This window comes from Hyperolius riggenbachi, chromosome 11 (assembly GCF_040937935.1).
Source record: "Hyperolius riggenbachi isolate aHypRig1 chromosome 11, aHypRig1.pri, whole genome shotgun sequence".
Classification (NCBI taxonomy): Eukaryota; Metazoa; Chordata; class Amphibia; order Anura; family Hyperoliidae; genus Hyperolius; species Hyperolius riggenbachi.
In genome coordinates this window covers 168,857,548-168,869,577 of record NC_090656.1, presented here as the reverse complement: position 1 = coordinate 168,869,577, position 12,030 = coordinate 168,857,548, and the positions used below count along the sequence as shown (strand labels likewise).

General features: G+C 43.7%; 1 protein-coding gene across 5 annotated transcripts in view; it reads right to left on the bottom strand.

Moving 5' to 3' along the window:
* The window catches only part of ADCY7 (adenylate cyclase 7), a 257,372-nt gene that overhangs the window by 114,195 nt on the left and 131,147 nt on the right, over nt 1-12,030 (bottom strand). For all 5 annotated transcript variants that reach the window (XM_068259628.1, XM_068259630.1, XM_068259629.1 and 2 more), the window contains one exon: nt 984-1,133. In XM_068259628.1, the coding sequence (XP_068115729.1) occupies nt 984-1,133 (150 nt within the window). The remainder of the gene's footprint in view (nt 1-983; nt 1,134-12,030) is intronic.

Sequence of the window (12,030 nt, the reverse complement as noted above, 5' to 3'; positions counted from 1 at the left end):
CCGCACGAGAAATGCTAGCACAGGCTTCCAGTATCCGTAGTTTCAGGTGCTGCACATCACGTATCTTCACAGCATAGAGAATTGCCTTCAGATTATACCAAAGATAAAAGTCTAAGGGGGTGAGATCGGGAGACCTTGGGGGCCATTCCACTGGCCTACGACGACAAATCCACTTTCCAGGAAACTGTTCATCTAGGTATTCTCGGACCTGACACCCATAATGTGGTGGTGCACCAACTTGCTGGAAAAACTCAGGGAACGTGCCAGCTTCAGTGCATAAAGAGGGAAACACATCATCATGTAGCAATTTGAATGGCCCCCAAGGTCTCTCGATCTGACCCCCTTAGACTTTTATCTTTGGGGTCATTTGAAGGCAATTGTCTATGCTGTGAAGATACGAGACGTGCAGCACCTGAAACTACTGATACTGGAAGCCTGTGCTAGCATTTCTCCTGCGGTGTTACTATCAGTGTGTGAAGAGTGGTAGAAGAGGGTTGCATTGACAATCCAACACAATGGGCAGCACATTGAACACATTTTATAAGTGGTCAAAAACTTGTAAATAACTCATGAAAGAATAAAGTTACGTTAAAACCAAGCACACCATTGTTTTCTTGTGAAATTCCCAATAAGTTTGATGTGTCACATGACCCTCATCCTATTGAAAAAACAAAAGATGGATTCAAAATAGCCGACTTCAAAATAGCCACCATGGTCACCACCCATCATGAAAAGTTTCCCCCCTCACATATACTAATGTGCCACAAACAGGAAGTTAATATCACCAATCATTCCCATTTTATTAAGGTGTATCCATATAAATGGCCCACCCTGTGTGTATTATATATATATATATATATATATATATATATATATATATATATATATATATATATATATATATGTGCAACATTTTTAGCTGTATGTAATGTATCGGTGTTAATTGTACTAATACCACCACTAACAGGCAGCAAATATCTTACCTGTTGCCTCTTCTGCATCTCAAGTTTCATTTTCACGCGAATACATTTCACAGTATATCTGTAAAGGTCTCTGGAGGCGTCCAGCATGTGGTACTTGTGAAATGCCCCCACCACATTCCCACACAAGAATATAATAGCATTTGCAATAAGCTAAAAAATACAAAAAAAAACAACAAATTAGTGATTTTTATACAAATACCTTAAATCTTAAAATCTATCAACAGTTATACAAGGAGGAGCTTTTTTTGGTTCATGGAATGGACGAATGGGGAGACCAGGGAACAGATTCAAAAAAAGCTTTTTGCCGGGGTTCCCTGAACTTTCAGCTGAGGCATCCCATTGATCAGTACATGGACCAATAGGAAATTCTGGCTCCAATAAAAAGATGCTCTTGCTGGGGTCCCTAGAATGGCCGGAACAGTACATTAAGGGAACCCCAACAAAGAATAACTTTGAATCCGCCGTCATAGCTCCCCACTGGCTCAATTGGCAGCGGCAGCTGTGACAGCGTCAATGGGTTCTGCAGAGATGCAGCAATAGCTTACTAGCAGGCGACCCCACAATCAAGTTTGCAGAAGAAGTAAAGCAAAAAACAGAAGAGAAGACGGGGAAAGAAGTAAACAGATGAAAATGACTGAAGGAGGAGAGTACAGAAGAACGTGGTATCAGAAGAAAGAAGCAGATACTTCTAAAGAAGTAGATATACATCTAATTGGCAGTTGTAATGCATGGCGTGGATTCAGTTGCTCCCGCAGCAGGTGAGTCCATGCCGTGCAAAGCACAGGCCTAATGGGGAAGGAGGAGTAACAACAAAAAATATTATGTTGATATGATGTTCCCTTTGCATTTGGACTAGTCCTAGTCCGTCAGACAATTGCTACATGAAGGGTATAGTAGCATTATGGCTACAGCATACATCTTTCTGAAGGCTAAAAAGGGCTATTCATTGCTAAAAATGAATAAGATTTTAAAGTGGACATGAACTCTTGCATTGGACAGAAGCAAAACATATAGTAACGCACCCTGTATATATTTAGAGAGTTTAGCCTGTCTAACAAGTTGTAATTGAATCCCTTAGCTGTTAGATGCCTGCCATGGCAGAGCAGCTAATTTTTAAATACAGGATGTTAACAATATGTCTGCTTCCATGAAAGCAGGAAGTAGACAAACTGCAGATTAGTTCAGGATTTGTATCAACTGTAACAAAGAAATGTTTTTCTTTAAAGGTTATTATGCTGTTGCGTATCTTTTAGAGCTGAGATAAAGTTCTGAGTTCAGGTCTGCTTTAAAAGTGAGTTTTAAGTTTTGGTGAATGCTTACGACAGATAGTGCCTTTTCATTGCTACAAGTCAGAAATGTGAACACCACCCTATGAAACCCAAACCTATTGATTTCAAAGCATTTGAAAATTCAAAAATAAAATTGTCAAAAACCCAAAGTTGTTTTCAGTCTTCTGACAAGTGTAAAAGGAAATTGGGCAATTTCATGTTTATCACATCTGATATGACCAATTATAGGAGTTACTTTAACTTGTGACAGCAATTTGAGTTACTACATGCTTTGTTTCCTCAGCAACACATATAGTAAATCAGTTCAGAGAAGGCACAATAAAACAGATGGTTTCATTACATTAATACTGTATGCTTGAAATTCATTTCATGCATGCTACATTCCACACATTACAACAGCAGCAGTGTAAATTAACTTAATGACAGACAATAGAGTATGTAAAGCAATATAGTAATTTCAAGCCTACTTACAATAATATGCAGTCTTTTCTAATGCTAACAACCATAACACTATTATCCATCCCAATGATGCAGACAAAATTTAAACACGTTTTATTCTGAGCATTGCATACATATAGAACACAATTGTAAAATACTTGGTTGTACTAAGTATTATACGTTTTTCATATGTTGTGTAAGGGTTGCTTTTCGTTGAAATCAAGCTTTCTGGTAGAAAAACAGCAGGGTACTGAAAATATCCAAACCACGCCTTACTGTGCCAAAAGTCAGAACAGCTGAAAAGTACACTGCTAGAAGGCATGAGGCTACTGTGTGGAGAGCCCCAATTAACCACTTCAGGATTCGGCGTACGCTTAACTACGCCCCTGAATCCTGAAGTGGATTGCATGGAAACGGCCGCTCGTATGAGCGGCCGTTCCATGTCAGTTCACGGAGGGTGTCTCCGTGAACACCCTGCGAGCCTCCGATCGTGGCTCGCAGGGTAAATGTAAACACACGGGGAAGATCTTCCCCGGTGTTTACATGTATACGGCGCTGCTGCGCAGCAGCGCCGTGGCGGAGATCGGCGATCCCCGGCCTCTGATTGGCCGGGGACCGCCGGCACCTGATAGGCTGAAGCCTATCCTATCCGGCGCAGGACGGAATTCCGTCCTGCGCCGCTCACAGGGGGAGGTAGAGGGAGGGAAGGGGAAGGCGGCCAGGAAGCGCTGCGGAGGGGGGCTTTGAAGAGAGCCCCCCCCCCGCAAGCGCAAGCAGCCGGCGGCGATCAGACCCCCCCAGCAGGACATCCCCCTAGTGGGGAAAAAAGGGGGGAAGTCTGATCGGCCTGGGTGCTAGCTGATCGGTGCTGCGGGCTGGAGAGCCCACGCAGCACCGATCAGCAAAACCACCCGGTATCCGGAAGTGGTTAAATTAGGGCCCTGGTCCATAATCTGAATTGGGGCACCAAAATTGTATTACTATATCGGAAGTAGTGACTGACTTGCCTATGTTTTGTTTCTTTGTGGTCTGTAGATTTTCTAGCTCATACTTTTAGTCTTTTATGAGGTAGCAGGGAGTCAGTAACCCACTAGTGTAATCCTTAAAGTGACTCTGTAACAAAAATTACAACGTTTTTTCTACCATCCTACGAGTTCCTAAACCTATTCTAATCTGTTCTGGCTCACTGCAGCACTTTGTACTATCAGGGTCTCTGTAATAAATCAATGTATCTTTCCCCTGTCAGACTTGTCGGCCTGTGTCTGGAAGGCTGCCAACTCTTCCATGCTAGTCTATTCCTCTATGCACACTCCAGTGTGTGTTTTATTTACATAAGCCAGCAGCTTCTCTGCTATCTTATCAGTGATAGAAGAGAGCTGGATAAAAATCCTCCTCTGTTAGGCTGTGAAAGTAGCTGGCTGACACATACTGAGGAATTACAAACACAGGCACATGCAGAGCTGTCTGCAGGAAGCCTGTAATGTGCAGTGCATGAAAGAAGAAGGGAACAGAAGGTAAACACACAAATGATCTTTTGAGATTCAAAAGGAAAGCTGTATACAGCCTGCTTGTGTATGGATGTATTTTCTATGTGTGGACATATTGTACATCAATCTACTTCCTGTTTTGGTGGCCATTTTGTTTGTTTATAAACAAACTTTTTAAAACTGTTTTTGACTACTTTTAATGCGGCGGGGAGCGGCGAAATTGTGACAGAGGGTAATAGGAGATGTCCCCTAACACACTGGTATGTTTACTTTTGTGCGATTTAAACAATACAGATTCTCTTTAAGCTGAGTTCACACTTGGGTTGAAATCCGTACATTTTCGGAACCAACAGGCATGTAGACAACAGACATCTTACTAATATTCTTCTATCCCTCTCTGTAACCGAACTCTCACATTACCCCTTCCCTACCTATGCCTTACAAACACTAACCTCCCCCCACCTACATCTAACCCTAATCTTCACTCTTCTTCTCATTCGCTCACTCAACTCTGGCTCTTCGTGACCATATGTATTTTTGCATGCCAGATGTGTCAGACAATCTCCCCTCGACCTACAGCTAACAATATCCTATCCCCACCTACACCTAACACTATCCTCCCGTTACCTACACCTAACAATATCCTATATCCCACCTACACCTAGCAGACTGGCAGGATCCAGAGGTGACTAGGGATGGGCATTTAATATAAACAGGCTGAGGAAATGCTAGTATGTGCCTAGCCATGATAGAGGAGGGATGCTGTGTGACAGAGGGTGGGCTAAAGAAGCAGCCAAGCAGGATACACTATGCCCTGTCTAGACTAGACAAGACAACCAGCAAGATGGAGTCTTCGGCTAAATAAACAAATTTTATCAAACCTTTCCTGGTAAGTGAGGCTCTCAAAACCTTTGACCAATTTTGTTGCTCATCTCTACACTTGTTTCAAAACTCCACTGTCCTTCCTATATTGTGGTGCCCTAGAACTATATTTTATATTCCAAGAGAGCTAAACGGGCAGTATTATGGTGGTATCCCAAGTTTTCATTTCCGATTTATCCATCCCAAAATGGTATTTGCTACAGCTGCTTCTGTTTAGGATTGAATATGACTATTGAACTTATTGTCAGCTGGTACTCCTAAGCCCTTCTCCAAATTTGATGTCCCCGTCTGTATACCATGAATCTTGCTTGGTACTAGACCACTGAAATGGCCATGATGTATAAGTTTACATTTTTGCCATTGAACTTCATTTGCCATTTTCTTGCTATATGCCCACCTCATCAGTGGCGTTTCAATAGCCCCATGACCAAGGCAGGTCATTTCAGCATGTGCTCTTCCCCACGCTGCATCTGCCCTGGGTGCCGCCATATTATTTCATCTATGGCCACACAGCAGTGTAATTCAGGTGCCAGCAATAGCTGGACTGCAAATTGCTTCTCCCTCTGAGTTGATACGACTTGGAGGGGGAATAGTAATTAATGCCAGCTGGAATTTCAGAGGCAGCAGGGTGAGCTGCCATTTGGCTCACCCTGCACCAAAGTGACCAAGCAGTAAAGCAGAATGTATGCCCCAAGACATTTGCGCCCAAGGTCCATCCCTTCTTCTTCTGAGTAAGCACAGCAGAGCAGTGTAGTAATAGCTAACTGTTCCAGTGCTGCATCAGGTCTACTCTTGTTCCCAGCAACCACTCGCTCTGTCAGCATGGAATCTGTTAAAAATCAATTACCGCTGCTTCCCCAGATGTCCCCCTGCTATACTGCTCTCCTGCGCCCTATGCAGAGTATTAGTGCTCTGACACTTACAATGATGGTTACACGATATCCCGCCACCTATGCACAATGGGTCAAACAAGTAAAGGAGTACCTTAAAAAAATGATTCTATGTGCATAGGGGCTGCCAAGTAAGTTCAGTAAAATATGGGATAGATCGCTTGATACACCTGACATGGTTGTCCTCAATCTTGTGAAAGATAGGCTTTTTGGGAGAGATGATCGTCTGTAGCAAGTTGCCGACACTGTGCTGGACTAGGTTCGGCCACAGCACCCCCAGTGGGGAGTGTGGCGAACCTTACGGAAAGTCGTGTGCGTAATCGCCAACGATTTTCGTATGGTCCCGAACCATCACTGTCAGTGCTGTGTAACTGTACAAAAAATGCCTTTCCTTTCTCTTTTCCCCCTCTGAGAGCATTGCAGAGAGTACAGTAACCTTCCCCCCCACATCCTGTGTCAGGTCAGGAAAGAATTTCACACGTGGGTAGCCCCCCTGGGTAGAGCCATTTGGCTACCCAGCTCATGTCTCCAAGCCAGCTCAAACTGGCTGAGATAAAAATTCCCTCCAAACTCATAAGCTTCAAACAAAGAGAACTTTAATTTATTAATAATTCAAAATAGGTTTGGCACAGCAAAACAAAAATTACATTTCCTGATAACTAGAAATCAGTTCTAGCATTCACCTGAATTGCAATTTCCTAGCTATCAGGAATCAGTAGAGAAACCACTGTATGCGGCCTGCATAGAGCGAATGCGATAGACTAGGCATGTATAGCCTCGTTTAATACAGGGTCGCAGGCCGCTTATGAATATAGTCTCGGATTTGTGATGTGCCGATCTGGGGCGGAGTTACACAGATTATTAATAATTGGTACATTTCCCTGCTCTGAGTCTGGGGGCGGCAACCTGCTGATTAGGAGGTAACCCCGCCTTAAACACACCTACTTTCCAGGTAGTGACAGCCCCAAAACTCAGGTTGTAACGATTGAGGAATTCTCTCCGTGATCAGCGCACAGGATGTGCGCCGACACTGCGGAAATCCTCCACAAGCGTATAATTTTCGGGAACCCAGCAGAAGGTGCAATGCACCTGTAGAGGGAAATTCCTTGTCGGCAGATGGAGCTGTGGAGTGCAGAGGAATAGCTCCTCTGCCCTACCACACGCCAGACAGGAGTTGTACAAAGGGAAGAAACGCAATCGCAAGAGAGGCGATTGAGAATGAGCACAGAGACAGATTGTATGTGTGTACACCAAACTAGTCACCAACCCGCGACGGTGCACACATCACAGCAGATATGAAGTAGGAACGCGATCGCGAGAGGTGCGATCGCCAGACGTGACACAAGGCTACAGCAAGGCGGAGCACGAGAGTAGCAAAGGCACAGCAAATCATACAATGAGGAGATAAGGAAAATAACAAACGCTAACTGAAAGCGAACACTGCACTCATTCGCAACAGTGCACGCGTTCATGCGCGGTCTCCACGTGATAAGCACAATAAAGACAAGCACGCCTAACTAACCACCAACAGACAAACATGAAACAGAGGATGCGAGCGCTTGCTTAACGGTTACCTAACCGAGCCTCCAGCAAGCGTTCGTAGCAGACAAGACAGACACACGAAAACAGGGACAAGCGAGAGATAGGATCCACAGCACTAGCGAAAAGAGGCCAGTGCGATCCAGTGCGATTCCAGAGACCTGCAGAATGCAGACCTGGACAGTGATCAAAAATCTGCCTGCCTGCACAGGCAGCTGAGCAGATCATTACAGTACCCCCCCCCCCCCCCTCCTCTAGGGTCGAATTCCAGACGACCCTCAAAACTGCTATTAGCAAAAGACTCCAACCGAAGACTCATGAAGGTCGGGACAGCCCGACAAGGTCCAATTCCAGAGTCAGTCCACCCGAAACCGACCTCATTGGAAGCAGAAGCCACCGAAACATGCCCATCAGTACTACAAGTCTCAGTGTAACACCCATCAGGACTGTGAATGCCAGAGAAGAAGCCATCGACACCCTCCAGACCATACCCACCACCTTCCAAGGAGCGTCCGAAGACACCATACCTGCCACAATACCTGTTCGAAGTGTCTCTTTCAAAACAAAAGCCACTGTTGATCCTATCCAGGGTATCAAGCAAAATCTCTCCCAGAATCTCCCAAAACCCTTTGGAGCCCTGCAGAGATCCCAAGAGGCCAGAACGCTCACCAGGCTCACATGGAGAACCGCCAAGAATCCCTATGGAACCAATGATTATTCTGGATTCAGAATTACCCAGACACCCATCAAGATCAGGACTTTCCGGGACCACTTCTGGGCATGCGACCAGGCAGGCCATATCAGAGCATGTCTCCACTGAGAAAGCATCTGAGTATGCTGGTAACCGAGGCACACTTGGGCTTTCTGGGTCACAGAGCACACTGGGGTACACCAGCACAGGAGAAACCTCAGGACATGTTGGGGAACTGCCAACCTCAGAGTCCGATATGAGAAAACCAAAACCAGGACCGGGCATAAATTCATCACGAGTAGGGGCCACAGACACTGGTCTTTCAAAAGATGACTGACTCAAATTCAGAAATTTCTGTGACTGCAATATCATCATTGACTACACATGCGTGAAGCTCCATCAGAGCTGCAAAGGTAGTCAGCACAACAGCAATGCCTACTGAAGTGGGCAACACCTCAGAAGGACTTGGGGGGCAGGAGACATCTCCTACAAGTTCTGCACCCTTTGGGGGAACTCGGCGGTCTCCAGGACATCAGACAAGACCTCAGGAACATCATTTTTCACGTTTTCTGAGAAGGATTTTGAACTATCCATGTTACAGGGCAAAACTGGAACTTTATTTTGTGAACAGGGCAGATGTCCCAGGGAAGGTTTCACCATAAACTGAGACTGAATTTCATCATCATGAGCGGAATGTACAGGAATATTTACTGGAACATACACTGACTCCCTTACTTTAATCTCACTGCACCCAGAATTCTGCGTAGCAGTCAAACTAGCTTGCAACTCCAAAACTGCAGAAAAACAGGTGAGTATAGTGGCAATACCTAGACGAGCCTCTAGGGACACTGCAGGAGACTCTAAACAAGGCCATCTTAACTCATCCAGAGTACAGGGTGCAGAATCAGCATTTTCCGCAGAACAAGAAAGGGACTCACAAATGTCAGTGTGATTGGACATCATATTGTTATTCATGGTACAGGGCAGGCTCAGAGACACTTTCTCTGGACCCAGCAAAGATGTTTCAGAGTCAGATTCACAAAACCGAAGCGCTGTCTCACTCTTAGATTCGACTAACAATGTCAAATCCGAGGAGCCAGAACGCAAAACCTGCGAATAAAAAAAAATCACTTTAGGTTGTGAAACTGACGCTTCCATAGCGCAAACCTCCGCGATCTGCGGGGCAGACTGTAAGGTGTTCAGGACAGAAACACTGGAGCAACTGTCACCAGGCAACGGGCCCTTACAGGTGTGAACAGGGTGAGACAAAGACGCATCTGCAGTAGAAATAGCGACAACATCAGGAAAAACTTTATTAGACATATTAATTTTACTTTTGATGCTGCAAAATTTAGGAATTTTCCCCATGGCAGAATCACAGATGGAAGATCTTAACCACTTGAGGACCTAGGGCTTTCTACCCCTTAAGGACCGGCCACTTTTTTTCCATTCAGACCACTGCAGCTTTCACGGTTTATTGCTCGCTCATACAACCTACCACCTAAATGATAAAGCTTTCTTTTGGTGCTATTTGATTGCTCCTGCGATTTTTACTTTTTATTATATTCATCAAAAAAGACATGAATTTTGGCAAAAAAATGATTTTTTTTAACTTTCTGTGCTGACATTTTTCAAATAAAGTAAAATTTCTGTATACATGCAGCGCGAAAAATGTGGACAAACATGTTTTTGATTAAAAAAAACCGATTCAGTGTATATTTATTGGTTTGGGTAAAAGTTATAGCGTTTACAAACTATGGTGCAAAAAGTGAATTTTCTCATTTTCAAGCATCTATGACTTTTCTGACCCCCTGTCATGTTTCATGAGGGGCTAGAATTCCAGGATAGTATAAATACCCCCCAAATTACCCCATTTTGGAAAGAAGACATCCCAAAGTATTCACTGAGAGGCATAGTGAGTTCATAGAAGATATTATTTTTTGTCACAAGTAAGCGGAAAATGACACTTTGTGAGAAAAAAAAAAAAAGTTTCCATTTCTTCTAACTTGCGACAAAAAAAAAATGAAATCTGCCACGGACTCACAATGCCCCTCTCTGAATACCTTGAAGGATCTACTTTCCAAAATGGGGTCATTTGTGGGGTGTGTTTACTGTCCTGACATTTTGGGGGGTGCTAAATTGTAAGCACCCCTGTAAAGCCTAAAGGTGCTCATTGGACTTTGGACCCCTTAGCGCAGTTAGGCTGCAAAAAAGTGCCACACATGTGGTATTGCCGTACTCAGGAGAAGTAGTATAATGTGTTTTGGGGTGTATTTTTACACATACCCATGCTGGGTGGGAAAAATATCTCTGTAAATGACAATTTGTTAATTTTTTTTACACACAATTGTCCATTTACAGAGATCTTTCTCCCACTCAGCATGGGTATGTGTAAAAATACACCACAAAACACATTATACTACTTCTCCTGAGTACGGCGATACCACATGTGTTGCACTTTTTTGCACCCTAACTGCGCTAAAGGGCCCAAAGTCCAATGAGTACCTTTAGGATTTCACAGGTCATTTTGAGAAATTTCGTTTCAAGACTACTCCTCACGGTTTAGGGCCCCTAAAATGCCAGGGCAGTATAGGAACCCCACAAATGACCCCATTTTAGAAAGAAGACACCCCAAGGTATTCCGTTAGGAGTATGGTGAGTTCATAGAAGATTTTTTTTTGTCAAAATGACACTTTGTGAAAAAACACAATTAAAATCAATTTCTGCTAACTTGTGACAAAAAATAAAAAATAAAATCTTCTATGAACTCGCCATACTACTAACGGAATACCTTGGGGTGTCTTCTTTCTAAAATAGGGTCATTTGTGGGGTTCCTATACTGCCCTGGCATTTTAGGGGCCCTAAACCGTGAGGAGTAGTCTTGAAACGAAATTTCTCAAAATGACCTGTGAAATCCTAAAGGTACTCATTGGACTTTGGGTCCTTTAGCGCAGTAAGGGTGCAAAAAAGTGCCACACATGTGGTATCGCCATACTCGGGAGAAGTAGTACAATGTGTTTTGGGGTGTATTTTTACACATACCCATGCTGGGGGGAAGAAATACCTCTGTAAATGGACAATTGTGTGTAAAAAAATCAAAAGATTGTAATTTACAGAAGTATTTCTCCCACCCAGCATGGGTATGTGTAAAAATACACCCCAAAACACATTATACTACTTCTCCCGAGTACGGCGATACCACATGTGTGGCACTTTTTTGCACCCTAACTGCACTAAGGGGCCCAAAGTCCAATGAGTACCTTTAGGATTTCACAGGTCATTTTTGTTTCAAGACTACTCCTCACGGTTTAGGGCCCCTAAAATGCCAGGGCAGTATAGGAACCCCACTAATGACCCCATTTTAGAAAGAAGACACCCCAAGGTATTCCGTTAGGAGTATGGTGAGTTCATAGAAGTTTTTATTTTTTTGTCACAAGTTAGCGGAAATTGATTTTAATTGTTTTTTTTCACAAAGTGTCATTTTCCGCTAACTTGTGACAAAAAATAAAATCTTCTATGAACTCACCATACTCCGTACGGAATACCTTTGGGTGTCTTCTTTCTAGAATGGGGTCATTTGTGGGGTTCCTATACTGCCCTGGCATTTTAGGGGCCCTAAACCGTGAGGAGTAGTCTTGAAACCAAATGTCACAAAATGACCTGCGAAATCCTAAAGGTACTCATTGGACTTTGGGCCCCTTAGCGTACTTAGGGTGTAAAAAAAAGTGCCACACACGTGGTACCGCCGTACTCAGGAGAAGTAGTATAATGTGTTTTGGGGTGTATTTTTACACATACCCATGCTAAGTGGGAGAAATATCTCTGTAAATG